The 26,651-nt window shown below is 36.4% G+C and overlaps 1 protein-coding gene and 1 non-coding gene across 2 annotated transcripts in view; one reads left to right on the forward strand and one right to left on the reverse strand.

Annotated features, from left to right (window-relative positions):
• Nucleotides 1–26,651, forward strand: part of LOC117316272 — a 51,437-nt gene that overhangs the window by 7,324 nt on the left and 17,462 nt on the right. The window contains 6 exon segments of the mRNA XM_033870810.1: nucleotides 133–153; nucleotides 155–184; nucleotides 8,152–8,391; nucleotides 11,095–11,208; nucleotides 11,649–11,867; nucleotides 13,501–13,650. Of these exon segments, the coding sequence (XP_033726701.1) occupies nucleotides 133–153; nucleotides 155–184; nucleotides 8,152–8,391; nucleotides 11,095–11,208; nucleotides 11,649–11,867; nucleotides 13,501–13,650 (774 nt within the window).
• Trnas-aga lies at nucleotides 3,014–3,085 on the reverse strand. Its single transcript has one exon. It is a non-coding gene; the product is annotated as a tRNA-Ser (tRNA).

Below are 26,651 nucleotides of genomic sequence, written 5' to 3' on the forward strand. Positions count from 1 at the left end.
AACTACATTATAATACTCGCCTTATACTGCAAAATTGTACAGCACGTTGACCCAACATGAATTTGAGTAACATTGTCCAAACGGTGATGCTATAAACTGAACGTCATTTTGTCCAGATTTATTGTTTTACAGGGTGACAAGCTGGAAGTGAAGTGACACCAGGCACAAACGGGAGCTAACCTTTGTGAGTATTGAAGAATTGTACAAATCACAAATGACAATAACTCGAAATAGAAATCTAGTAATACAAACAGTATATGCCAAACAATGGACGTAAAAATGCACCATACAACTGTTTGAACTATTATGTTCTGTCACGTATTAAAAGCATATGCAAATTCAATGATTCAGTTCGTCATTTGATGCATACTGATACATTGATGAATTAAAAATGTACCAAGATAAATAATTCGCCTGTGTATACACTGTGTAACTCAGAGATTGAAACCATTATTCATATTTTATGGGAATGTCAGGAGGTTCAAAATCTTCTTCTTAGCTTTGAAACTCTTTTAGATGCACTCCTTATTCCTTTTGGTTTTAATAAAGAATCATTTTTATTCGGTCTTCTCACACAAAATGTAAATGGTAAAATTGATAATGAAATTCTCATTGTAATTAAACAGTACATATATAAAATGCGCTGTCTGCATAAGTCCTTAAATTTAAATGCTTTAATAAATACAATACAGGACTATTTTAATATACAAAGATGTGTAGCTTATAGCAAAGGAGGTATGTATAAGGAGAGATTTAGAAACGAATGGCTAAAATTAATTAGGTTATAGCTTTCATTTCATAATATATTTAACTGACATGTCTCCTAGGCTCTAAAACACTAAACTGGTCAATCATTTTGCTTTGTTGCTCTGATAATATAGTGTGATTTTTCCATCCCCTTTCTCTCCCTTTTTTGTCTATTTATCTTTCTATTTATGTATGTCAATACTGTCTGTATGTCTGTGTCTCTGTTTAGTCTGTCTGTGTCTTTCGGTCTAAGTAGGTTGGTGTTAGTCTATGTATCTGTTTGCCTGTATATGTCTGTCAGTCTTTCTGTATATGTCTGTGTCTCTGTTTAGTCTGTCTGTGTCTTTTTGTCTAAGTAGGTTGGTGTTGTTAGTCTATGTATCTGTCTGTCTGTGTGTATGTCTGTCAGTCTTTCTGTATATGTCTGTGTCTCTGTTTAGTCTGTCTGTATCTTTCTGTCTAAGTAGGTTGGTGTTGGTTTATGTATCTGTCTGTCTGTGTGTATGTCTGTCTGTTTGTCTGTACATGGATGAATAGCAGGATAATAGAAACAGAATTTGTGTTTAATATGCATTTTCTTATATATGTATGTATACAATAATATATACAACATGTGTAGTATGTGTGCACTTGTATGGGTGTATTTGAGTTGTAGTAGGTGCGGTATGTGGATTTGTTTTCATGTAAGTGCTGTGTGTACATGCCAATGGATGGATATCAAAATAGTACATGTATGTGTAGTAAAGCATGTGTGCTCATTGTCATATGCAATAGTTAGTATATGACTATATGTAGTACGTATGAACATGTATATGTGTATAGTATTGTGTACATGTATGTATATGTACTAGAACATTCATGTGTGTGGGAAGGTGTTTGCGTGGGGTGTGTCATTCTCATTCATCAGAGTTACTTCCCTTCGTTTCCTATGTCACTCGGTCAGTACGGTGGTATAGCGTAGCTTGCGTAGCTTAGCAGACTGGGGGGCGAGAATGGGGGTGTGTGGGTGTGTATGTGTGTGTGTAAGCTTGTGCGTAGTAAATTATAATATAAATACACATCAGTGCTGAAAGGTGTGAATGACCATAAAATGTAAATGTCTTGTGTTTGTTGATAATATATGTTTAACTGAATAAAATATAAATTACAAAAAAAAGAAAAATAATTAAATAAGCATTTATATAATAATACGAATATTTATGTAAATGACCATAGCGCCTAAACAATTAGATAATCTGACCACACGGAAACATTGTTCGATGTTTACTTGCCGATATATACGCAATTTAATTTCAATTCAAACCGCCTGACAGCTTCAGGCTGTCATGTTTATTAAAATCAAAGCATCTGTGCGTTTGAAATAGTCTGTACTGCAAAGCTTCTAAACAATCTTGTGATCAAAAAATTTAAGATTATTATAGAAACGAAAAAGTGAATTTTAAAATATTTTGATTTTAACTAGTTATGCTTAAGGTGAGCGAGTCATAGCAATTATTTACAATGAAACTTTACTCAATACTGATCACAATAATTTTATTAAGACATTTTTTCATTTCTTTTATTTCTTTTCATTTCATTTAAAAAATTAAATCATGTTCGCGGAAAATGGCATATGGTGACGTAACCGGAAGCCCACATGATATTAGAACTTGACCCAGAAATAATGTTCACCTGTTTCCGATAGAAACATGACTATAATAAAAACAGAAGATTATCGAACATTACCGGATTATTTTCGAATTTGTTGAGACACCAATGTGCTAGAATAAAACGGAAGGTAACACTGATTTTGTTCATGGCTATCGTATCAAGTAAAACGAACAGTTATTGCGAAAATAGCAGTATTTGTTTCACCTTGTTGGGCTAGACCTACAGTTTACGCACATGCATGGTGACATCTGGTCATATAAATATATAAAACCTTCTCAACCATAGTCGATCTAAATACCTACTTTCGGGATTTTTCTATTAAGAATATTTATTCTTCTCATATACAGTGCATCTTTGTTTCAAATTGATCTGGTCTGGAATTTGACTATACCTGACCACAGGGCCACGTTACTATCATATCCTTTTGTAATCTTTTAGTATGTCTGTTTACTCTATGACTCGAGCTCATAACCTGTCTTTTTTACTCTATGAATCATAACCTGTCACAGGTTTACTGGTTATGAGTTACAGGGTAAACAGACATACATGTATCAAGTGTGTCACAGGTTATATGTCATAGGTAAACAGACATGCAACAAGGATAGAGAACATGTAGTAACCAGACTGGGGTTCGAACCCAGGACCCTCCGAATTCTGGACGGACACTCTACCGCTGAGCTACCTGGTCACCGATGATCGACTTCATCCAGTTCCGCTACATTCCTCCTTCCTTTTTTCAAATCTTCGACCCCAAAGACTACAAGTTCGGATATTCCCTTGCTAAGCTTACTCCCAATGCTTTAAACAAGGGTTGGCAAGGTCGCAAAATATGTAACAGGAGAAAGAGAAAATGTAGTAGCCAGACCGGGGTTCGAACCCGGGACCCTCTGGACTCTAGACGGACGCTCTAACACTGAGCTACCTGGTCTCCGATGATTGACCTAATCAAGTTCCGCTACAGACTTATCAAGTGTTTAGAAAACAATGCAATAGTGATGTGATCCTGCGCTTGACTGACATTACTTAGACACTGAGTATGTGAGATATGTTCATTTCGTCTCCTTGTGATATTAACGAGGACAACTTTTAAATATTTTAACATTGTTCCAGCACTGGCCACCTATGTCTTTCCCTTGGTTGTCATTTAAATTAAGAATTTGTCAATTTAATCTCTCTTAATTGATATAAAAACAGAGAATATGTCCCGAAATATTAAGTGTAATCGCTTCACTTATACATGTACCTTGTATTACTGACACTAGGATTAATGTTTAAACGAGAATAAACTTTAGCTACACAAGCCTAACAAATATTTGCATTACAGGAAAAAAACACCCGAAAATGTAAAATTAAGTTCATTTTAACACAAATTACCAGATTTTTTGGTCTACCTTCTTAAATTTATTTCATCTGTGTAAAGTTTTTTTTGTTTTTGTTACTTTTTTCATAAATCATCGCAACAATTTTTTAAGTAAATATATATATAAAAGAATTCGATTCTTGACAACTTGACTACAGTAAGAATTAAGCGTTCAACATCAATGTACTCCACATATTGTTTGTCGACATGTTTCTGTGACAATTAATACATATATATTTCTTATTAGAATAATGTACATGTGTTATATATATCTCTTGGAGGGGGGCCGAGTTGTTAAGGTATCCCGACACTTTACCACTAACCCTCCACCTCTGGGTTGGGAGTTCGAAACCTACGTGGGGCAGTTGCCAGGTACTGACCGTAGGCCGGTGTTTTTTTCTCAAGGTACATCGGAATCCTCCACCTCTAAAACCCGGAAAGTCCTTGAATGACCCTGGCTGTTAACAGGAATTTAAACAAAATAAACCAAACCATATCTCTTGGACCCAGTCGAACATGGAAACATTTCCTTTATTTCCCAAATCAGCAATTAAAATAGTTGAAGAACATATGTGTTTGCCTTGATAAAAACATTAAATTTTTTTTCATATTAACATATTTGGAGTATCAATCCAACGATACTTTTTGACATGATACTGCAATACTTTTGGTCTGATTTCAATACACAAAATGTCAGATTTTAGTAATCGATTGATTTTGCAATCTCAACTTCTAACAGGTCAAAGACCTTTGATGAGACTTAGTTTTTTCTTGCCCCAACACCGGAAGTTAGACACAGACAAGCTCTCATACAGTTGTTAACTTTGGTTTAGGAACACTTTCTCAATAAACAGATGATCTCATGCTAAATTGCAGGGTTGGATTTTCCCAAACATGAATGATTGTGTCCCTTCGTTTTCTTTCCTAAACATCTTATTCTAACAGTTGGCTATTCATATTTGTATTCAATTGTTCTACACCTCATAACATCTGATGATATTTGAAAGTGTTCGAAAAATGGAATAGGGTATTATATTGAGTCACATTGACTTCATTTCTCCAATTTATTCAGTTAAAGATTATTGGAATTTACAAAAGACGTGAAACTTAACAAATTCATTTAAGTTTCAATTTTGGTAAGATTTTAACATTTTATTGCTATGGTTGTTTTACTTTATATTGTTGGGGACGGGGGACTTATTCATATAAATCAGAAATAACTTTTATATAAAAAGGTTTACACTTGCTTATATGTATGCTTATCATTATTGTATGCTCAGAAAATCACTGAGAGTTATTGTCCCTCACATGAGGCTTTACCTTTCTTTCTGTTAAAAATGTTCAAAAGTTTCTTCTCATTTCTTTAAGTTTCCAGTTTAATTTTTGTAAAACAAATTGTCATATTTAGTTGAATTTTGAGAATTGGTTGATTTTCAAAATTTGCTTTTTGTTTTGCAATACATCAATATTTTACATGTCTCAATAACATATTATATAGACATGCTCTGCTTATGCTCGAGTTTACTTAAAACTTCCCATAATAATGTTGTTTTTGAATTGGCGGATGTGTCTGATTAGCACATATTTAATTCAAAATTGCATATGATCTCATCAATAATTATGTCTCTTTGCTTTCATTTTAAGGTTACCTGACTTAAACAATTTTTTCCTTGTGGTTTTAATATAATTGTGACAGTTCGTAATAGAGGATAAAACTAATCTGTGGTTGAAAGAAGGGTCAGAAAGGGCATGATTGTTTTTTCTCCTGTATGGCTAGCTTGATGATTACAATGTTTTATAACTTGGTCTGGGGCATTATTTGGCTGGCCTAATTGTTGTTTAAGAAACTTGAGGCTCCCAAGGAGGGCGATTGAAATTGAAATTTCAATTGAAATACACATTCTGTAGTTATAGTCCCAAATCATGAATGCTACCGGGTTTGTTTGAATAAATGACCTTTATCTTCATTAAAGACCTCTGGAGCCAGACATGCAAAAACCTTGAAAAGTTTCAACTCAATAACCTTGAGGCCAAGATACCTGGTATTGGGCCTATAGTATGCTAATGAAGTGATACAGAATTTGTTTAGAAAACGAACGACATTGACGTGCATTCAAGGTCACAACAGTGAAACATGCTTAAATATTTCAACACTTGTTTTCTCAATATCAAAAAGAGGTCCAGAGAAGCAGGTGACTCATACAGGCCCATATGGCCTCGTGTTTGGTTGCTGCATAGTACCTTAAGTAAGTCTTTCAGGCTCGGATGTCAAAGGTCAATGACACTATTTCTTTCAAATGAAAATCAGTTGCTTGGAATGCTAAATGTAGCTTCAGATTTGAAAATCAAATGTTAAAGATAATGTCACTATAGGTAGAACAAATAATGCACATATCAATAAAAGACCATGCTTTCCTAACATGAAAAAGCATTAGATGCTAGCTCACAGAATTTTGTGTGGAAGCCTGGATCATGTTCAGAGACTGAAGCTTGTTTGTTGCAAAAAGTTGACTCGCAAAGACAACAAAAAATATATTGTTGTTAAAAGGTAATTTATTGAATGACTGATGAACTCTTGCGAGTCCACAATATATCAATATTCAACATGAATAATTTTTGATGTTATGTGTATTTACTGAATATGATGATGTAGCAACAAAGATGGGGTACACATGATGGCAGGTCTGGCTCTAGAATAAACATTAAGGGTGGGATAAAAAGGGATGGGTTTTTCAAACACAAATGTCCAAAGCATGTTTATAGTTGAAAAACACGTGGAGACGCACGGAAATCTTTTACTAATGTAAGATGGCGGTGCGTGGCCAGAAACCGCGCTGGACAGTGAACATCTCGGATTGGTCCGTAGAATACACGCCGTATATGATTGGTCAATCGGGGCTATCACGACAAGGGTCATGCTGACCCCCATGTACTGATCACGCGTGATGACACCCTAAGGAATAAGGACATGCATGTCCAAAACACGTGATAGCCAAAATAGCAACAGCTGGTCAACAACTGGGAGATGACCAGTGACTGAAAATAATGACCTCTTAATCTCATAATCTAGAGCCAGCCTCATATTAGTTAACCATACATATAGATTCACACAATAGTATCAAAACAATTGAAATGTTAAAAGTACAAAAGGGGAGAAACTCATCTTACACAAATGTATTTATTTCCATGAAATAAATTATATATGTGTAAGCCTGGATCATGTTCAGTGACTGAAGCTTGTTTGTTGCAAAAAAATGACTCGCAAAGACAACAAAAAATATGTTGTTAAAAGGTCATTTATTGAATGACTGATGAACTCTTGCGAGTCCACAATATATCATTTTTCATCATGAATAATGTTTGATGTAATGGAAAAAACAGAGTGTATTTACTGAATATAATGATGTAGCAACAAAGATGGGGTACAAATGATAGCACCGATGATGAACATTAGATACATGCAATGGATACAACACATGTAGCTCTATGTTCATCATCACCCCATCCAAAGACGTGGATAGATACGGCAGCATTTTAAATACTTTGATATATAAATACTTATTACCAGTTAACTTGTAATAATGATAATTACAATAATGAGTTGATCACATTATCACGACTATCCGATCACATGAACTGCGATAAGGTACATCACGTGATAATTCACAGCCATGCTGATTTGATTCCTTAGATACTTTTTACTAGTGTACCGTCACCATGCTTCCTGGTCAAACAATATTCCCTGCATTTTTTTTCTATCATCCCTTTAACAATTAAGCGCTCGTTAGATTGTATTTTTGTCACTATAAATGCAACGTCGGTTCAACCTAAAATTAATAAGCCTATCATTAATGTTCTGCTACTTTCTATGTTCAATGCCACACTATTCCATGTTGTTTCTTTCAAGTTTCCAAGGATCAAAGTGATAATAATAAATAGGTATTTGGTGGTTTTGCATTCCATTTCATGAATGTTATTTGGATGCAAATGTATGTTTGCAATTCTAGATCCCCATCACTATGAATTGTTTACACTGGAAGTTATACAGACAACTCATAATTTGAAAACGACGTAACAACATTTGGTAAAACTGTAACTGTTATATTAATGTGCTAATGCGCAAATGTATAGAGTGTAACAAGTCGTGGGTTTCCGTGGTAATGTCCAGTGTAAATTCTACTGTCGATTGCAATCAAGGAAATGAAAAGGTAATGAAAGATTTATGAGGGTTCACGCACGAAATTGTCGTTAAAGATCCTTAGTAAATTGTACTTATTTCTAAGATTACATGTGGAAGTTGATTATAGCATTCAATGAAGAGTGCAATGAGCTTAAAAATGTAAATTGAGATGAATAAGCGTTATCAAAATATGTAGACATCTTTTGCATTGTAGGGAGGTCTCTCTACCGAAGAGGAGATGTGTTTGTCCTTTATCGCCTACTATCCACGTATGCACCTGGAGTTATGTAAAAGTTTTCCACTCTATAACACCGTAACACCTGATTATACAAAAATTGTGCCTATTCTCAAATCATGGAACTGGACGGACCCAACAGTTCGGTCAAAGTTCAGGACAGCTCTAGACAACTCAATGTATTATCACGATGGTTATGGAGACACTCAAAACGTCAGCGTGAGTCTTTACCAAATCCTATTTAACAAAGATTATAACGATGTAGTATTGAAATTCACTGTATACCAGATGCCATGCATTAGTATTTCTAGAAGTTCAAAGAATGTGTCAGCTTTAAATGTTAATGGGTAAGATTGTGCGTTTTTTCCTGTTGCCTGCCGGACAAAATAGGACAGGAAGGTATGTTGTTTCAATCAGGGTTCTAAAATAGGTGATGACTTTTTAAAAACTTCATTAGGAAATTAAGGGTAGGTAAACAGACAAAACACTCATCTATACCACGCCTATGAAACAATTTTGATTAAATTTGCCTTGTGCTTGAATATGAAGAATGGATATAAGAGAAATCTTAATCTTATACACATGTAATCTTGCTAAGGGAGATATTTCACACTTCAGGGATATGTGATGACAACAGAGCACGCGACAAACTACCCGTATGTAGAACCAGAGGACACCAGATGTCGCTAACACTCCGGTCTTCTCTCAGGTCTTGGTTTCCCGGGTAGGAAGTGATTACATCTATGACCTTTTGCGAAAGTGACTTTAATTTATCCATGTAGCCTAACGGGATGGATTGTTAATATAAATTATATTCAAAATAACTGAATATATATATCTTATTGAGCTATCTTGACAGGTAAGCGTATCAACTCCGCCTTGAGAACAAATGATTTCAGGTGGTTTTGTTGATTTTAGGAAATGTCAAAAAAAAAAAAAAAAAAAAAATAAAGAAAAAAAAGGGTCTGTTTTTGTTTTTGTTTTCCTTCACAAAAAATAAGTGTCCATGGATCGACGCTGACTTTGATTAATATTTTGAGCTAGATTAAAACTTTTCAGCAGAGTGGGTCAAACGTGACTAGTTTGTTGGCATGGGAGCAGACTGTCCCTCGGGGAAGGGGTTCAACTACATGTGTATACAAGTGAGAGCAAGTATACGTAGCCCACTTAGTAGAAACTAGTTTTACTGTCCATCTTTGTGTTAATTTCGATCAATAAAAATACCTCTTTTACAGCAAAACACCAATAAAAGCGTAACGCAATAAAGGCATATACAGCTACCAGAAACCTCGACAGCAAGGTGGTATTTTCAGGAAATAAATAGGGTATTCAATAATGCATTCATTAATATGCATTCATCTTGCCGTAATTTATATTTTGATAGCATTCACTTGTAAAAGGTGAAATATATAATTCACACCGGATAATAAATAGTTATTACAGAAAACACTTTCTTCATGTTGAAGTGACAAGTAAACGATGTTAATAACGCTAGATAACCAGATTTAAAAAAAATGAAAGGATAAATAATGGTATATTTTAATTTGTTACAAAAATCTAAATACGATTCCTACGTGTACCTGACTGGGGTCCAAACCTAGAGACGTTTTAAAATTAACTGAATGTTATCATATAAGCACCTTGGCATGGGATCTCTCATGGTCCATTATACTATCAACTAAATCGGCCTGCTATGTTTGCTGGTGCGTCAGTGCCGACCGCCTAGCAGAGATAAAGCCACCTTTTTAAAGAAGTGTTGTTTGTCCCAGCGTGGGGATAAAACCTTAACGGTCAATTCAACGGAAATAAGTGAATCAGTGTAAGGGATACAATAGGTAGAAAAACATGTTTAGAAAGCAGGAAAAAGATAAGATTGCAAATCTAGTCGCCTCTTTCGATATACGCTGGTCTGCATGTCAGTTTTATTGCCCTTCCTTCAGGGTCACTTAAAGGGCACGCAGTTCACTTTATAAAAGGGAGACCTTCATAGAACAGAAGTGTCATTGGCATTTTGATAGCGAATTCCTCATGGGTCGAGATTTTTTTATCTATTGCTAGTATCTTCTGACCTCATAAGCGAAGGCAATTTAAGATTTGTGTTCCTAGACCGAGGCATACCTATGTCCATACATGTAAACTGTATTTGCAAACATTGCGAAACAAGTTAAATCAATTACAATGATCACGCTTGTTGGTCCGGATTGAAGCACGCGAGGGGTCTGGCTGTGGGCGGAAACCAGGGTTTGGTTATTCTGTTGTCCACAGGGGGCCGCGGTGGCCGAGTGGTTAAGGTATCCCAATATTTTTCACTATCCCTCCACCTCTGGGTCGCGAGTTGGAAACCTACGTGGGGCAGTTGCCAGGTACTGATAAAAAGCCAGTGTTTTTTCTCCGGATACTCCGGCTTTCCCCACCTTCAAACCCTGACACGTCCTTAAATGACCCTTGCTGTGTATAGGACGTTAAACAAACAAACCAAACCAAATGTTGTCGGTATCATATGATCATGTGATCCAGTGAGGTGTCATACTTTGGTATCTAGGTATAGCATGTCATTGTGATGGGGCGAAAGAGTGACTCTTGTATATCTCCGTGTACCCATTATATAAAACCCTCTTCTCACATAAAACTTAAACAAAAAGTAGTTTTAGATTTATATGTATACAATACATTGTCAAAAGCTACATTCATACTTATCTGTTATACAACCCATTTTAAGGTTTAATATAAGCACAATAATTGAATTGTCATACATACTTGCGTTGCTGAGTGTATTTACTATTCTATGACAAACGATAGAATAACATGCACCTGATATCTACCTAGGGTCATTAAGAACGTTAGTCATACGACTGTTATGTCATTACGCAATACCTTCCTCGATATATAGATACATTGTGAAATACATCATATATATAAATTTATGTTAAGTTTCGAAGTTGTCTGAGAAAGAGATCACGTAAAAAGATGGCTTACCTTGTACGGTTAGTTTTTGCTGGATGGCTGACCTTCGTTTTGGTGAACGCAACAGACACGGTAAGTTTCTCCAACGAATCAAATAACTGCGGATTAAGACCTTCATACAGGCGAGAGTAATTACTAATTAATGGATTGAGATTTCCGAGGCCACGGTTTTGTCCCTTTGGGATTCGCCAATGCTTCTATTGGACAAAGATGTTGAAGTGTACGAGTTAAGTTCAAGAACAAAAATGAAGAAAGGAATAAATTGATATTATTTGAACATAGAATGATATTTAAATTAATCCCATTATTCAATCAAGTTTTGTTTTGTGTGGATAGAAGATGATTTAGAAAAAAAACCCATTAAATCCGTGTGTATATCCTGATTAGGTGCACTTGCATCCCAAAGGTTTTCTAAAATTTGAAACGCATGAAGGAGGACGTAATCGTATGTGGTATATGTTTGAATTTGATACACCAAATGCATTTATGGTGGTTTATTCCTTATTTTACAGCTATCAAAGCCGACGCCAACACGCCATTTTGACCATTATGACCAGCTGGATGCCACTGGCCAGTACTGGCTATTTTGGACGGCCAATGACACTCACGTGACATTTGAGACTCACGTGAACACGCAGGGGTATGTTGGATTCGGAATCTCACCGAATGGCAAGATGTTCCCCGCCGACGTCATCGTGGGCGGGGTCAAGGACGGCCAAACCTACTTTAAGGTAGATTCAGAATTCGAAGATTCATTGATTTCACTCTTCATTATCTCTTTATTGTTTAATGTATACTGAAACGAAAAAGAAACGCAACATGGAAAATTGTGATTAATTTTGTATTAAATATACATATCTGTATAAAATTCGCGGAAATAAACATGCACCCTGCCTAACACCCATACCAATCTTCAAAATCACCCAAGTGTGACTAGAGACCTATGCACTTCCGGCGCGGTAAAAACATCAAAAACCGTGCCTGTACAAACATATGCGTTCTTTTTTCATTCAAACCAGTATCAATTCATCACTAACATTGAGCCACATCATCGCCAATACTTTTGCAAACAATAATTCCTTTTACAATTATGCCACGGTTATCAAAGGTTGATAGAGGACGTGCTATAGCGATGCTTCTGGCAGGGAACACGCAACTTCACTTCGCTCGACAATTCAGAGTTCACAAATCGACTATTAGTCGATTAGTTTCACGTCTTAACGCAACAGGAAGAGTCGATGACCAGCCGAGATCGGGACGTCCACGCGTAACGTCGCGACGTCAAGACCGGGTTCTTAGGTTGGCACACCTGCGTAACAGGAGATTAACGGCCGCTGAAACGGCAAGGAATACGATTGGTAATCATAACCGTCGAATTCATCCCCAAACAGTGATCAACAGACTGCGTGAGGCTAATTTGCGTGCAAGGCGACAGTACGTTGGTTTACCACTAACACCGCAACGTCGAGCACGTCGTATGCAATGGGCAACGGCACATATGCCCAGACGTTTTCCTATGAGACGTTGGAGGTCTATGCTCTTCACCGATGAATCTCGATTCACGTTATTTCGAGTAGATGGCCGTCAACGTGTGTACCGGCGTCGAGGCGAACGTTTTGCTGACGCCTGTGTTTTGGAACACGACCGATTTGGGGGTGGATCAGTTATGGTTTGGGCGGGAATCTCCCATGGTTTGAAGACGCCTTTGGTGATAGTCAATGGGAATTTAACGGCCGTACGCTATCGGGATGAGATCCTTAGGCCCCATGTTGTGCCGTTTGTTAGGCAGCATCATCTAACCTTTCAGCAAGATAACGCGAGACCACACGTTGCAAGAGTCTGTAGAGACTTTCTTGCGACACAGAACATTGTTCCTATAGATTGGCCTCCATATAGCCCCGACCTGTCCCCAATCGATCATTTGTGGGATGAATTAGACAGAAGAATTCGAAATCGCCGTAACCCCCCAAATACCCTCCCTCAGTTAGCAAATGCACTCGTCCAAGAATGGAATAACATTCCAATACGGAAAGTCAATGCCCTGATGAACTCAATGCAACAAAGAATTAGAGATGTGATAACTGTTCGAGGAGGACACACACGATATCAGGGCACGGTTTCAAAACTGCTGCCATTTCAACTTGGATTCACGTAGGGTACTACCAATCATGACCTTCTAGCAAAGTGACCTGTTCTTAAAAATCTCTAAACATTTAAAGGATGTTACACCAATATTCAATATTAACTATTGCATATGAAATTTAAACATAATGCTCACAAGTATTATTTTATTAAACCTACAATTTGAAGTTGCGTTTCTTTTTCGTTTCAGTATATATACAATTAAGACTTCCTGTTTAATAGGATTATCACACTACCCAGCATGCCCCGCCAACAGTTGACCAATCACAAGACTGGTTTCTCATCGCTGGTAAGGAAACTGCTTCCGGTACTGTTCTCACCTTTGTGCGCAAACTCAACACATGTGATACTGCTGACGACATAGTTATTACGGTACGTGTTGAAAACTTACCTATAAACATGTTGGGAGTTTCTAGGGAAATTGCCGGTAGTCGTTTGAGTACGGAAGTAGACCTAACCATTCATTTTAACCTGCTTAATATAAGTCGCATTAGGTAAACAGTAATGACATTGTAAGTATATCAATATTTATCATCGTTTTTCAGTTTTTCTACTTTTAGAACTTCCTGGCATTATAATTAAGATTTATAAAAAAGAGCAAAATTCTGTATCTCAGTGTAAACATGTCCTGTAATAGTTACTAGAAAAAATGGTTAATTTCATATTGTTTTATTATCAAGTATGATGCAGATTACATTTTATGTTTTCAGGGAGACACCACCCGGATAATCTTCTCCTACCATCCAAACGATGTGACAGAGGGCATCCCCTACCATGGCGCCACCAGGCGGGGGACAAAGAGTGTTATGTTGTTGTCTTCCTCTCTTACAGCCGATGACGTCAGTTTGCCCTCCGATATAATCACATACGACTTAGTGCATGACAATGTAAGTTGAAATGTAACAGGATAATACAAAATATAGCTTTTTTTTTTTTTTAGTAATGGAGACATGTGTGGTACAGAAAAACAGCTGTATTAAAACTTCCATTTCCCCCCCTGTTTTCTGTTGTGTTAACCTCTTTCCGGTCATTTATTATGTTCTATGTTATGATACAGATTTGTCAATTAAAACATTTCATATTTCGCTTGGTTGTTTCTTCTAAATTTGCAATGACTATCACAATCAATTAACATTTTGTAAAAAGGTTTTTTAAAATAAAAAAAGGATCTTCATATTGCCATTTGAACAGATAATAAACGATACAGAGAAAGCAAATAACAGCTGCTCATTACATTGTTTTATCTATAGTTTCTACGTAAGATACTGTTAACGTGCGTGTACATATTTTAGCGATAATCTTATTTAAGCACTAATCGCACTGGAAGCATTACGCTAGATTATGATTGTGCTTATTGCACTTTTTATATATTGTTTTAATATAAAATTATTTTGGCGCAATAGCAATCAATGCGCTAATCTTTACAAATTTGGAAATTTAACGGCACTAAATAAAACTACGTTCACAGTTTAACTAGTGTGCTTGTTTTCTTTTTTAAACACATGTTTACCGCTAACTTTGTTTTCTATTGCTGACCTAGGCGATATATCGTTGCCTAATTGTTAATGGTGTTTTTCTTCCTTTTCAGTACAAAGTTCCGTCAAACAGTACAACGTACTCGTGTCGCGCCTTTCAGTTACCTAATCTTACCACTAAACATCACATGATCAAGGTAAGTCACGTGTCCCTTTTATTGAATGATATTCTGATTATGCACAGAATAGGAATTATAGAATTTGTTTCCACCAAATGTTCATCTAAGCATACACCATTAATCGACATTGAAATACGTCATTTTTTTTCAGTATGAGCCGGTCCTTACACCTGGGAATGAACTTAACGTGCATCATATTGTTGTAAGCAGATGTGACAAGCGTGCCTCGGAGCTGGCCACTTACAATGGCACTGTCTTTACCTGCGAAACATCCGACACAGCACCAGAACCTCTTCGTGGTTGTCTGCTTGCAGTCGAAGTGGCATGGGCCGTCGGAGGCGGGGTGCGTAAAAAACCTTGTGAAAGTATTATGAAACAGACTAAGGCTAAATTTCAATCGCCAAAAAATAACCTCGGTTTACTTCAATTTTATCTTTAATTTTGAATATTGAATTGTTAAAATTTACTTCTGATGATGACTGCTCAACAATGGAACACAATTTTCTGTGTATTTTGGTCTCAATCGCTTATGTAAATAGCAGACAATAAGCTGTTTGACCAAATTAAGCTTCGCTATTATCATATAATAAAAAGGGTGTTTAGGGAGACTACACCGAGACGGTTCTTGGAAGGGATGACAGATATTCTTATAACTGTAGTAAAAACATTGTACATGTATATAATTCATACTTGGAAGTAAGGGAAACAACAGTCATCATGGTTAGCAGATTTGATGTTTTCTATGCTGGAGACAAACAAGAAAATATTTAAATTTCCAACAGAGCTTGTCCGTTCTCGGAGAAGGGGGAGGTTTTCCCTGTATTTCTTTGTTTAAGCATGACGCTCCGGTAAGTATATTGTCACCTTTAACAGACAGTGAAGGTGAAAAAGTGTAGTCACCAAAACGCCTAATTTCAATATAAGTTATAGTATATATAAGTATATTCACTTTCATATCTATCATCCCGAAGAAAACGTTTCATAATGTCAGAGTAAAGTATTGATACAATCTTAATTATTTGTTTACTTTTTTTTTTCTTCTGTCGGTAGCCATTCTATTACCCACCTGATGCCGGGTACTCTTTCGGAACTGCAGATGACGCAGATTTTCTTGTCATGCAGACTCATTACGACAATCCCCTCAGGAAATCAGGTACAGTTGTATATGAACCACAATGATTCTTGGCAGACCACAAGATAGCTTTTCATTTGTCGATCAACCTTAAATAAATAATGTCTAGCCTTTTAATATTGTAAACTATGGACACTACGTAACTGTTGAACTCTGGTCAGACAGTAGTCTCCTTTAACAACATGTGAAATTTGATTGGTTCTCAAGATATCGTAGACAGTTCCGGTATCCGAATCACCTTGACAACCACACTCCGGAAACACGACGCAGGAACTCTTTCCCTTACAATGGGTGTGTCAAAAATGCATATAATCCCTCCCATGGACCCAGCCTTCGTCTCTAAAGGATTTTGTCTTTCACAATTTATGGAGAAAGTACGTATCAGGGAAACGTATTAAGGTATTACTTTAATGAGACAGATATACCTTAACTTTCAAACAATTTCTGATTAAGTTTTGATGCGTATATCAAAATCTTTGTTAGAGGTTGAACAATTGCTTGACGCATTTGGGAATATAATATAATTTCCTCAATATATTAATGTAGGTATATTTATGCTGATATGAATGGAGGTTCGCGTATTCCATTTCCAGTATCTATCCAGGTTAATTTGTTCGTAATGCAAAATTATATCAATTTACAGTTTCAAATAAATTTAAGAATTCATATAGCAAATGGTAATAACACACCTTTTGTTTAATACGCCAGCCCCGAATAATGCATTCAATTTACATCTATCTCGATTTAGTTGGTTTCTTCTCATGAACGTTTATGGCCTTTTATGAATATTATAATAATTTTATGATAATGCTTAAACTTGTAAAGAAAACATCCACATATCATCTTACCCTTCGCTGTGTATTCTAGGCAGTACCACAAGAGGGAATTCACGCATTTGCAATTCTACAACACTCCCATCTACTGGGCAAAGAAATGAGAACACGTCACTTCCGGAATGGCACAGAGCTCAAACCTCTGGCGATTGACAGACACTATGATTTCAATTACCAAGACATGCGCTACCTTTCGGAAGAAAGAACAATCTATCCGGTATCAGTAGCCGACAGTTTCTGTACATTACCAATAAATGTAGTAAATAGGATTTATTGTCTCTATATAGAGTTATAAATAACTTAATGGATAATTATCATTTTCACTAGTTTTGAAAAACTAGATACTCAACGTAACACACAAACTGGTAAACTTTCCTTTTTATCAAACATCCTGCCCGACTGAACAAAATGGACAACCGAACAATGTTTTGTTACATAGCTATGGACATCGATTGTTTCTAACGGCCATTAAAAGCGTTTTGCAGACTGACAATTCACAGGCATGCCGATCCGGTGTGTATACTGTCACCATTAACAGCAATTAAGGTGAAAAAGTGTAGTCACCAAAACTTAACGCTTAATCATTTCAATACTAGTCATGATATAACAAAGTCTATTCACATTTATATCTATCATCCCGAAGAAAATGTTTCATAATATTCAAATAAATTATGGACAAGATCTTGTTTATCAAAGATATATTTAAATAAAATTCAATAACTTCAGCCGTGATGATCCTTGCTGAAATCGGGTCACGATTAGGTCACAACATGATAAGTTTTTTTTTAAATTCGCAGACTGACAATCTGGAGGTGAATTGTGTTTACGATTCGAGCCACAAAAGGAGTATCACATTAGTAAGTAAAACATTTTTCTTTCGCTGGATAAAGTATTCAGTACGTAAATGTGATTTATTTCAATAAATGGCATTCTTGATACATACTACAGAAGTGAAGTGAAGATATCAAATAACATACCTCGGTATTCATAAGGCATAAGACTACACCAGTTATATCTCTGTATTCAGGAGGTTTCAAACTACAGTATGTACGTCTCTGTATTCATGAGGTATAAAGCAACAACAATTATATCTTTGTATTCAAGAGGTATAAGACTACATAAGGTATCAAAGATAATGCTACTTCAGTACTTAGTTGTTCGTAACACTTTTTAAAAAAATGATCGGCGCCGTTGCACTATTTTTGGCTTTCTTTATTTGCTATTGTAATAAATACCGTGTACTTCAGAAATTATCACTCAGACTTAAACTTGACTATCTCGAATATATTAATTTGTCACCATATGAGTTTTTCCTGTTTAACATTCCGTAAATCATTAACCAATTAACCATTGGTACAAATATGCGAATTAATGCACGTTATAAAGACATTAAGTTGTAAACAAATCATAATATATAATTATGACGTCGACATTTTGTTTAGAAATGTATTTATAATAAATACGTGAAATATTTTTATTTTGGTATGGTACATGTACTTCTATCACTTAAATACTATTACATATATGTCATTCATTTAGAACTTCTACCTGATCTAAGTAAATGGCTGATTAAATATCATCTGCTGAAGAATAATAATAAAAAAAATTGTTTGATCAGTATTGCCGAATATCGAATTGATTATATCATAGATATTGTACACATATTATGTTAAAAAACGCCATAATGATATTGATACCATTGTACAGGAGGTTTGCAATATTGTATGGCTACTTATTTTAACACTGTACATTCTATAGCAAATTATCGAAGTTTACCAGATAAGCAGATAAATCAGAGTACCAAGAATACTATACTTTTATAAAAAAAAAACTGGATATAACGATAATAGCCTGACACTAATAATTTAACTTAATTTTGGTGACTTGCATTGCGCTAAAATGAGGTCACTGCTCAAACATGTACGCTAACATTACAGCAATATTGAAAAATAATCTGATTTAGCAATTGTATTCTAATTTTATACACGTGATCTTTTTTCATGTCTATTTCTATTTCAGGGAGGGTTTTCTACCCACGAAGAGATGTGTGAGGCATTCATTCTTTACTACCCTCGCATTCCCCTTAATATATGCGGCAGTCTGCCACTCTACAATACCATAACGAACAATCCTGTCGAACTCTATAAGGTTATACGCTCATGGAACTGGACAGATGCTTCAGTAAGGGCAAAGTTCCAGACGGCGCTAGACAGCTCGATTTATTATCACTTCTCTATGGGAAGCACCACGGCAGTAAATGTAAGATTCCAATGAAATTAATATTGATAATCTCCAGAACTGTCCAAAAGATGACTTGAATATACTCCGTTGTACCATTAAGCCTGAATCTTTCTCAAACATCCAATTATTTCAATTTAGTTTAAAAGAGGCACTTATCCGGTAATGATATAGCTGGAAAATGTACTTCTAAGAGGATGAACCTTTATTTATTCATGTATCTATTTCAGTCCGATGAGGTTACATCAATATAATTGGCTTAGTTATTATCTAGTCAATTTGGCGAAAATTCTGAAAAACAATATTTTACATAACCAAGTCAACTCTTACAATAACAGTTAAAAACGGAAAGTAACTAAAAATGTGTCGAAGTAATTAACGTATAAACACAATCCGCAGTGTCGAACCACGCACCTCGGATCTTCACCTGAGGTTACGTGTTCGGCGCTCTAACCAACTGAACTATCACTTAGGCAGATTCTTATTAAGAAAAGGATAAATATTCAATATAATGTTTTCGCATGTTTTTCTATATCAACAATTTCACAGAAAATAATTGAAATCCAGCCACCAATATGAATTCACTCATTATCCTGTCTTAAGACGTCCGGACGAGCTCATACCTGTTTACCAAATTACTTCTCACATACACATTCGGAATCCTATTTTCAATAGTGTTTATTATTAAGAAACTGTCCGATGGTAAAATAATGGTAGACAGTACATGGTGCTTTCAAATGAAATACATAAAACATAATGATACGACGTTCTGATCACATTGTAATGAACATTTCTTTATGCGTAGTTAATATCACGAGCACGGGACTGTCAGAGCTAAGTTAGCAGCTGATTCGTTATTCCAATTCCAATAGCAGCGGATTCGTTGTTCGAATCCCCAATAACAAATAACGAATCCGCAGCTAACTTCATCCTGCTAGTGAATTAGTTACGGAATATCACTCTCCAAACAATGTGGTTTGTTTGTATGTTTTGTATCTATGTTTACCTGTGGACAGTGAGGCCCTTCCAAGTAAATTGCATTGAATTCATGTTTACAGGCAAGCGTAATGACAACAGAACCAGTAACATTGTACCCGTATGTAGAACCACAAGATACCAGCTGCCAGCATGTGCCTGGTCCAATCGTAGGCCGGAAGTGATGTTGTTCACGACTGTGAGCTGAAGTTTCACAACCGCTGTCATACCTGATAATCTGAACCGGAAAAGTGACTTATTATATTTGAAACGCTAATTATAGTATGATTTTTGTGTGATTACATGAAAAATACTTGTAAATAAAACTGTATGCTTATTTAATTTTAAAATGATATTGTTCAAATATATATTTACTACAATAAATTAGATTCAACAAAGGCACTTTTGGCTCCTTCTTTTCATTGAATTTTAAGTTTTCGATGTTGATATAGCCTTTTGTGTTCTGCTTGTTCTGTATATATCTTTTGTATATAAGTCATTACTTTGTGTTGACATATTGAATAGTCAAACGTTCCTTCTGAAATGACAATGGATATTAAAGTTGTATATATACCATCTAAATAAAAACATTATGTGTCGAAACGTATTATTCAAGTGATCCGAATTTTCACCCCTCGGTGGTCACCGTCAAAGATTAGAAAGAAAAGCATTCAGATGAGGAAATCGTACATTTAGTATAATTCATAGTAGCGCATATTGTACAAATCAAGTCCAAGAAGAGAATATATGTATTCTATTAGTTCTTCATAAGCTGTATTTGTTTTCTTGAAGAGGGTAACAATAATAAGAAATTGGTACAGTGGTTCTAGGAACAGGCAAAAAACAAAAAAAAAAACAAAAAAACAAGAAATAAATAAAAGGCAAAAACATAAAACTTTTAGGTAGGGCAACAATCAGAGTGAATATTACAAAGTATGCAGTGTTCACAATGAGTGTAACAAAGCGACAAGGCTAGATGTGTTCTTGTGTTCCTTCAATTTCACCTACATGTATATGTACATGTATATTGCCGATGCTAGTTTTAAATAACACAACACTCTTTACCTGATTGATTGGAACGTGAGTCAGATAAGAATAGAGTACCATGAATCTTATCGGTACTTCGTAAGAAAGAAATAGTAACTCTAGTTGCAAATTCCTGGATTGACTTTATCACAAATGCAGCTACGAAGAAGTAAGCTGTTTCAGAGAAAGAATGTTGCCTACATTGTTGCTGTCGCACTAATGTTGCACATCAGGACAATTGCAGAGTTATCTCTTAATGCATTAAGGATAGGATGGGATAGGAATTGATTGTTGTGTTGACAGATTTAAGGATAGGATGGGATAGGAATAAATCGTAATGTTGCCAGATTCAAGGATAGGATGGGGTAGGAATAAATGGTTGTAATGGCAGATTTAAGGATAGGATGGGATAGGAATAAATGGTTGTGATGACAGATTTTCAAGCGGGTTTGACTTTGAGTGACTAAAAAGAAAATGCTGGCTATTACATCAACGCAGTAGAGGGCCTAGGAGTGTGTCAAAAAATCATGAGAGCTGAGGAGATATCGTTGTTCGACGATTATTGTTACAGGATATTTATGAAAATCGTTGTATGTTTGGATGAATTAAAGCCAAAGAACAGACAATTCGAGGGAGTTTTTAAGTTGACGGGATTCTGGTAAACAAACGAAACAGATATTGTTTCGTTCATGTCAACTTGAATAATCAGCAAAAAGTATTTTTTCTGAGTTCACTTTGGAGTTCAGATCATCCGTCTCAATGCTTTATTCAGTGACGATAAAACTTGAATCCAGCAGCTTTTTGGGTGCCGTGCGGGTTTAGCAACACCTGTTCATGTCTTTGAAGATATATCGTTCATATACAAATGAAGTCTGTAATCACCCGGATAAGTCTAAGTATACAGGTGTAACAGGAGCGTGTCGGGGCCCAGTTTGCGTACGTCAAACTGCACCCGACTCGCCCTTGTGGACCAACAACCCTAGGTTCGATGGGTAACTTGTATATGTCGTATAGAGAGAGAACAAACGCCTTGAACTACAATTAACCATTTATTAATGACGATATAAACATTTACAACATAAAATTACATATAAACACACAACAGCATAGGCCTAGCTATATATAACACCCTAACCTAAAACCACCCCCCATACCTGTACGACCTAGCTAAACCCAACATCCCGACTAATACTACCCACCCAAGACCCTACATACCCTAACATTACATTAGTATTAGCGAGAAAGACGTGACAGCACACAGGAAACTAATGCATCAGACTGCCCAGTATACGATACACCACCCTGAATTTATCTCACTTTTTAACAATACAAAACTATAAGGACCAATCACGACAGAGGATACACAGGCACGACAGGCACGACAGACACTGACGAAAAAGCAAGCGACTACGAACAATGCACGACAAAAACATCGACCAGAGACAGCACACGTGAACAGAGGACTAGCAAAGGTCAAGGTGACACAGGTACACATAGTACAGACACGACATATAGGCATGGCATATAGTTAGCGTTAAGCTTAACCCTGTCAGCTTAACCTGTCAGTACATATACGATAACATCCCCCGCTACACACCTCCCTTCTTTGAAAAAGTTAGCCCCCGTTTGTATGAAGTTAAATACATATAAAATATAATTGAGAGTTAAAAACAAACAAAAAATATATCACTATGGCATACACATTTTCAATTATAAAGTCTGTAATTCTGAAATAGATATGAAAGTGAAAACAGCCGAACGAATAGTACTTCCGGAATGTCTCGGGTAATATTGCATTTTTAGCACAGTTCAATTACACATCCTAGGTCTTCCTTCATCAGGTCGTGGTAGCCACAGTCATCGGTGTTGATTACTGATTCCTCCCCGCTTACTCGTCCATGGTCACGTTGGTAGCAATAGGCCATCCATCTCCTTTTTTTTTAAAACTTGGACCGGAACTCCTTTTCCCTACAACGATGCACCGTGGAAGCGTCAATTTCTCCCAAGTCAGACCTAGCAGTCGTGCGCCTACTCCCATGGCGACTTATCCTCCTATATGTACACATTGACTGCTATCCACACTTTGGTTGATCTGAGAGAGACCAAAGATCCACCTGCAGGAATGTATACACTTTTGTTGGCCCCTTCACCCAATCAATGTTTCCGATAGCCTCGTTTGCCCCTCCATTGACACATACAGCTCCTACACCGGTACTTGACCAGTTCAATGGCTTACATCTATTTTCATACACCTTCACTATGACATACCCTCTTAAACTTCCCATTTCTACACTGTTAGGAGATAATTATATGGGAAATAATACCTAGTGTCATTTCCGGATATCCCTGTTGAGCCCACTCCTCTCACATTTGTGGTTTCCGACTCTCCCTTTCGTGTAACATTTACCTGACTATCAAACACACGAGCACGTATTACAGGCATTTTTTCGTTTGACAAGTCTTCACGGGACGTTCTATTTACGTCTACATGTGTCCCATAATACTTATTGACTAGAGACTAATAAAAATTAACAGAATTTGTGTTGTCTGTGTTGGGTTATTAAATGTTAAATGAAGGTTGTTTTTTTCTACAGGTAATTCAATACCTTCTTTACAGAACATTTACGATTGCCTTATGTTGCCATCGTCCCTACAATATTGTATAGGCTCGAAATACTATCGACTGTTCGAACATTCTGATTATCGGGCTCTCCGCCATTACTGTTTACAGTGACGCGCCCCTGTGCCATTGGTGTACCAGACACTTCCTCCTCTCTATAAACAGAACGAGCTCTGGTCAAAACGACACCACTTTTGTAACAGGAGCGTGTCGGGGCCCAGTTTGCGTACGTCAAACTGCACCCGACTCGCCCTTGTGGACCAACAACCCAGGTTCGATGGGTAACTTGTATCTGTCGTATAGAGAGAGAACAAACGCCTTGAACTACAATTAACCATTTATTAATGACGATATAAACATTTTACAACATAAAATTACATATAAACACACAACAGCATAGGCCTAGCTATATATAACACCCTAACCTAAAACCACCCCCCATACCTGTACGACCTAGCTAAACCCAACATCCCGACTAATACTACCCACCCAAGACCCTACATACCCTAACGTTACATTAGTATTAGCGAGAAAGACGTGACAGCACACAGGAAACTAATGCATCAGACTGCCCAGTATACGATACACCACCCTGAATTTATCTCACTTTTTAACAATACAAAACTATAAGGACCAATCACGACAGAGGATACACAGGCACGACAGGCACGACAGACACTGACGAAAAAGCAAGCGACTACGAACAATGCACGACAAAAACATCGACCAGAGACAGCACACGTGAACAGAGGACTAGCAAAGGTCAAGGTGACACAGGTACACATAGTACAGACACGACATATAGGCATGGCATATAGTTAGCGTTAAGCTTAACCCTGTCAGCTTAACCTGTCAGTACATATACGATAACATCCCCCGCTACACAGGTAAAATATCAAACGTACTTGTCAATACATCTGACGGCTCAAAAGAGTTGTTAAGGACATGTCTGGACATATACTTTGAATAATAATGTGCAAGCACGGGCTTATGTACTCACACGGGAGCTACGCGAATGAAGAGGATAAAAGAAGGAAACTTGAACAGTGGTTCGTTTGTTATATCTGGTAACTAAATAAAACAAGAGAGTCATGGACCTTATCAGTCATTTGACAATTTAACCATTATATCTAGAGGATCTAACACAGTAAATAGTCCATAGAGTCAAAATTAATACTTTCATTCATATCTTTTAGTATTTATTAGGAAGTGTTTAAAACCTCTATATCATTAACACAATCTGCATACAATGAGACAATTAAATTACACCAAAAGATACAATAACTAAATCTCTATCATTGTCATAGGGCCACTCCACTACATAGATTCCCTACCACTGATGGCATTCTTCAAGTGTGATCAAACAATAATTTTGATCAATAGGTTCAAATATTGACACGTTAAGATATTGCACGATCTAACTACAATGTATACTGCTTGTCTAATAAATAATTTTGTATAGAACTTTTGTGTGTTTAGAAACTTAAAGCCAGGTCGGTGATACCTCACCTTTAAACCGCAGCAAAGATCTCCCTTTGGGACCTGTTCCCCTTTCGTGAGGGATCAGACGTGCCTCATTGGGATGAAGGCAATACTAATATATATCAATGAGGCTGGTTTGACCCATTGGGCCCGAGTGGCGGGAACTCTAAAGATTAACTTTGCTGTAGTAGTGCTTTTAAACCTTACTCCTCTTAATCTTTTGAATGACCTTCTACCAAATTTGGTGTGGAACATCAAAGGTATATCATATTTTATATAACTGAGGCATGTCTGACCTCTCATGAGTCACACCAGCCTCATTTGTAAACATTACCGTCTAATTTCCAATCAATAAATTATTTACACTACGTAAGGCCAATTTAATAATTTTTCTTTCGCTGAAATATCATGTCGCATCACCGTTAAATGACATCACTTCCGGTCTATTACACTTAACATGGCTAGCTACGTTTCCTCGGGCATCTTACAGTGCTTAGCGTCAGGCAGAAAGCAACACGTACCATTTTAAATTATTTTGGCTATGTGTCAGAGGTCACATCACATTGGTAACAAAATGTTAAAAGAAGAGATTTTACAATGCCGGGCAGCTAGTACAGTTCTAATGAACTTCATTGTGGTCACTTACACAATAGAATAAATAAATAACTAAATTAATAAAAATACTAAAATAATCCGTGGCATTATGATGATCGACTATTGGTGGGAATTCAAATATTAAATTTCTATAATTTCAATTGATACATTTATATTATGTCTACTGGTCCCATCCGAGGAAGATTCACAGTTCTATTCCTAGACCGAAATACACCGAAGTATATACTGCTATCACTTAGAGGTCTATCATTCAATGAGTTTAAATAAAGTCTACTTCACCTGTTGCCAGTATGATCTGATCAGGTAGGTGTTCATGCCACCGTATCCAGGTCTTAGCATTTCAATTTAGTAGAACGATACTTGCATACATTAGGAGTTAACCCCCTCCCCATTACAACATAAATCTAAAAAAATCGTTCTAGTTAGACTGGCATGCATTATATTGTGTTGAGAAATAAATTTAAACATAAACATACATTCATGTGACGTGACCTTTAGTTCGAATGTTAGATAGTATAACATACTAGTGTTGCTTAACTGATTTGGTATTCTGTGATGGACGACAAAGTAACATTAACATGATTTCTAACACGAGATATGAGGACATTGGTCATACTACTGTCACGCCATTCCCTTACGCAATAATCACACGGTATATATATATATATAATTGCGAAATCCAACTCCTACATATACAATTGTATGTACATACATTCTTGGAGATTATAAAATTGTTCACGGAAGTTATCGAGTAAGGAGATGGCCGCCCTTACACTGCTCATTTTTACTGGATGGCTG

Source organism: Pecten maximus, chromosome 18 (genome assembly GCF_902652985.1).
Source record: "Pecten maximus chromosome 18, xPecMax1.1, whole genome shotgun sequence".
NCBI classification, from domain to species: Eukaryota; Metazoa; Mollusca; class Bivalvia; order Pectinida; family Pectinidae; genus Pecten; species Pecten maximus.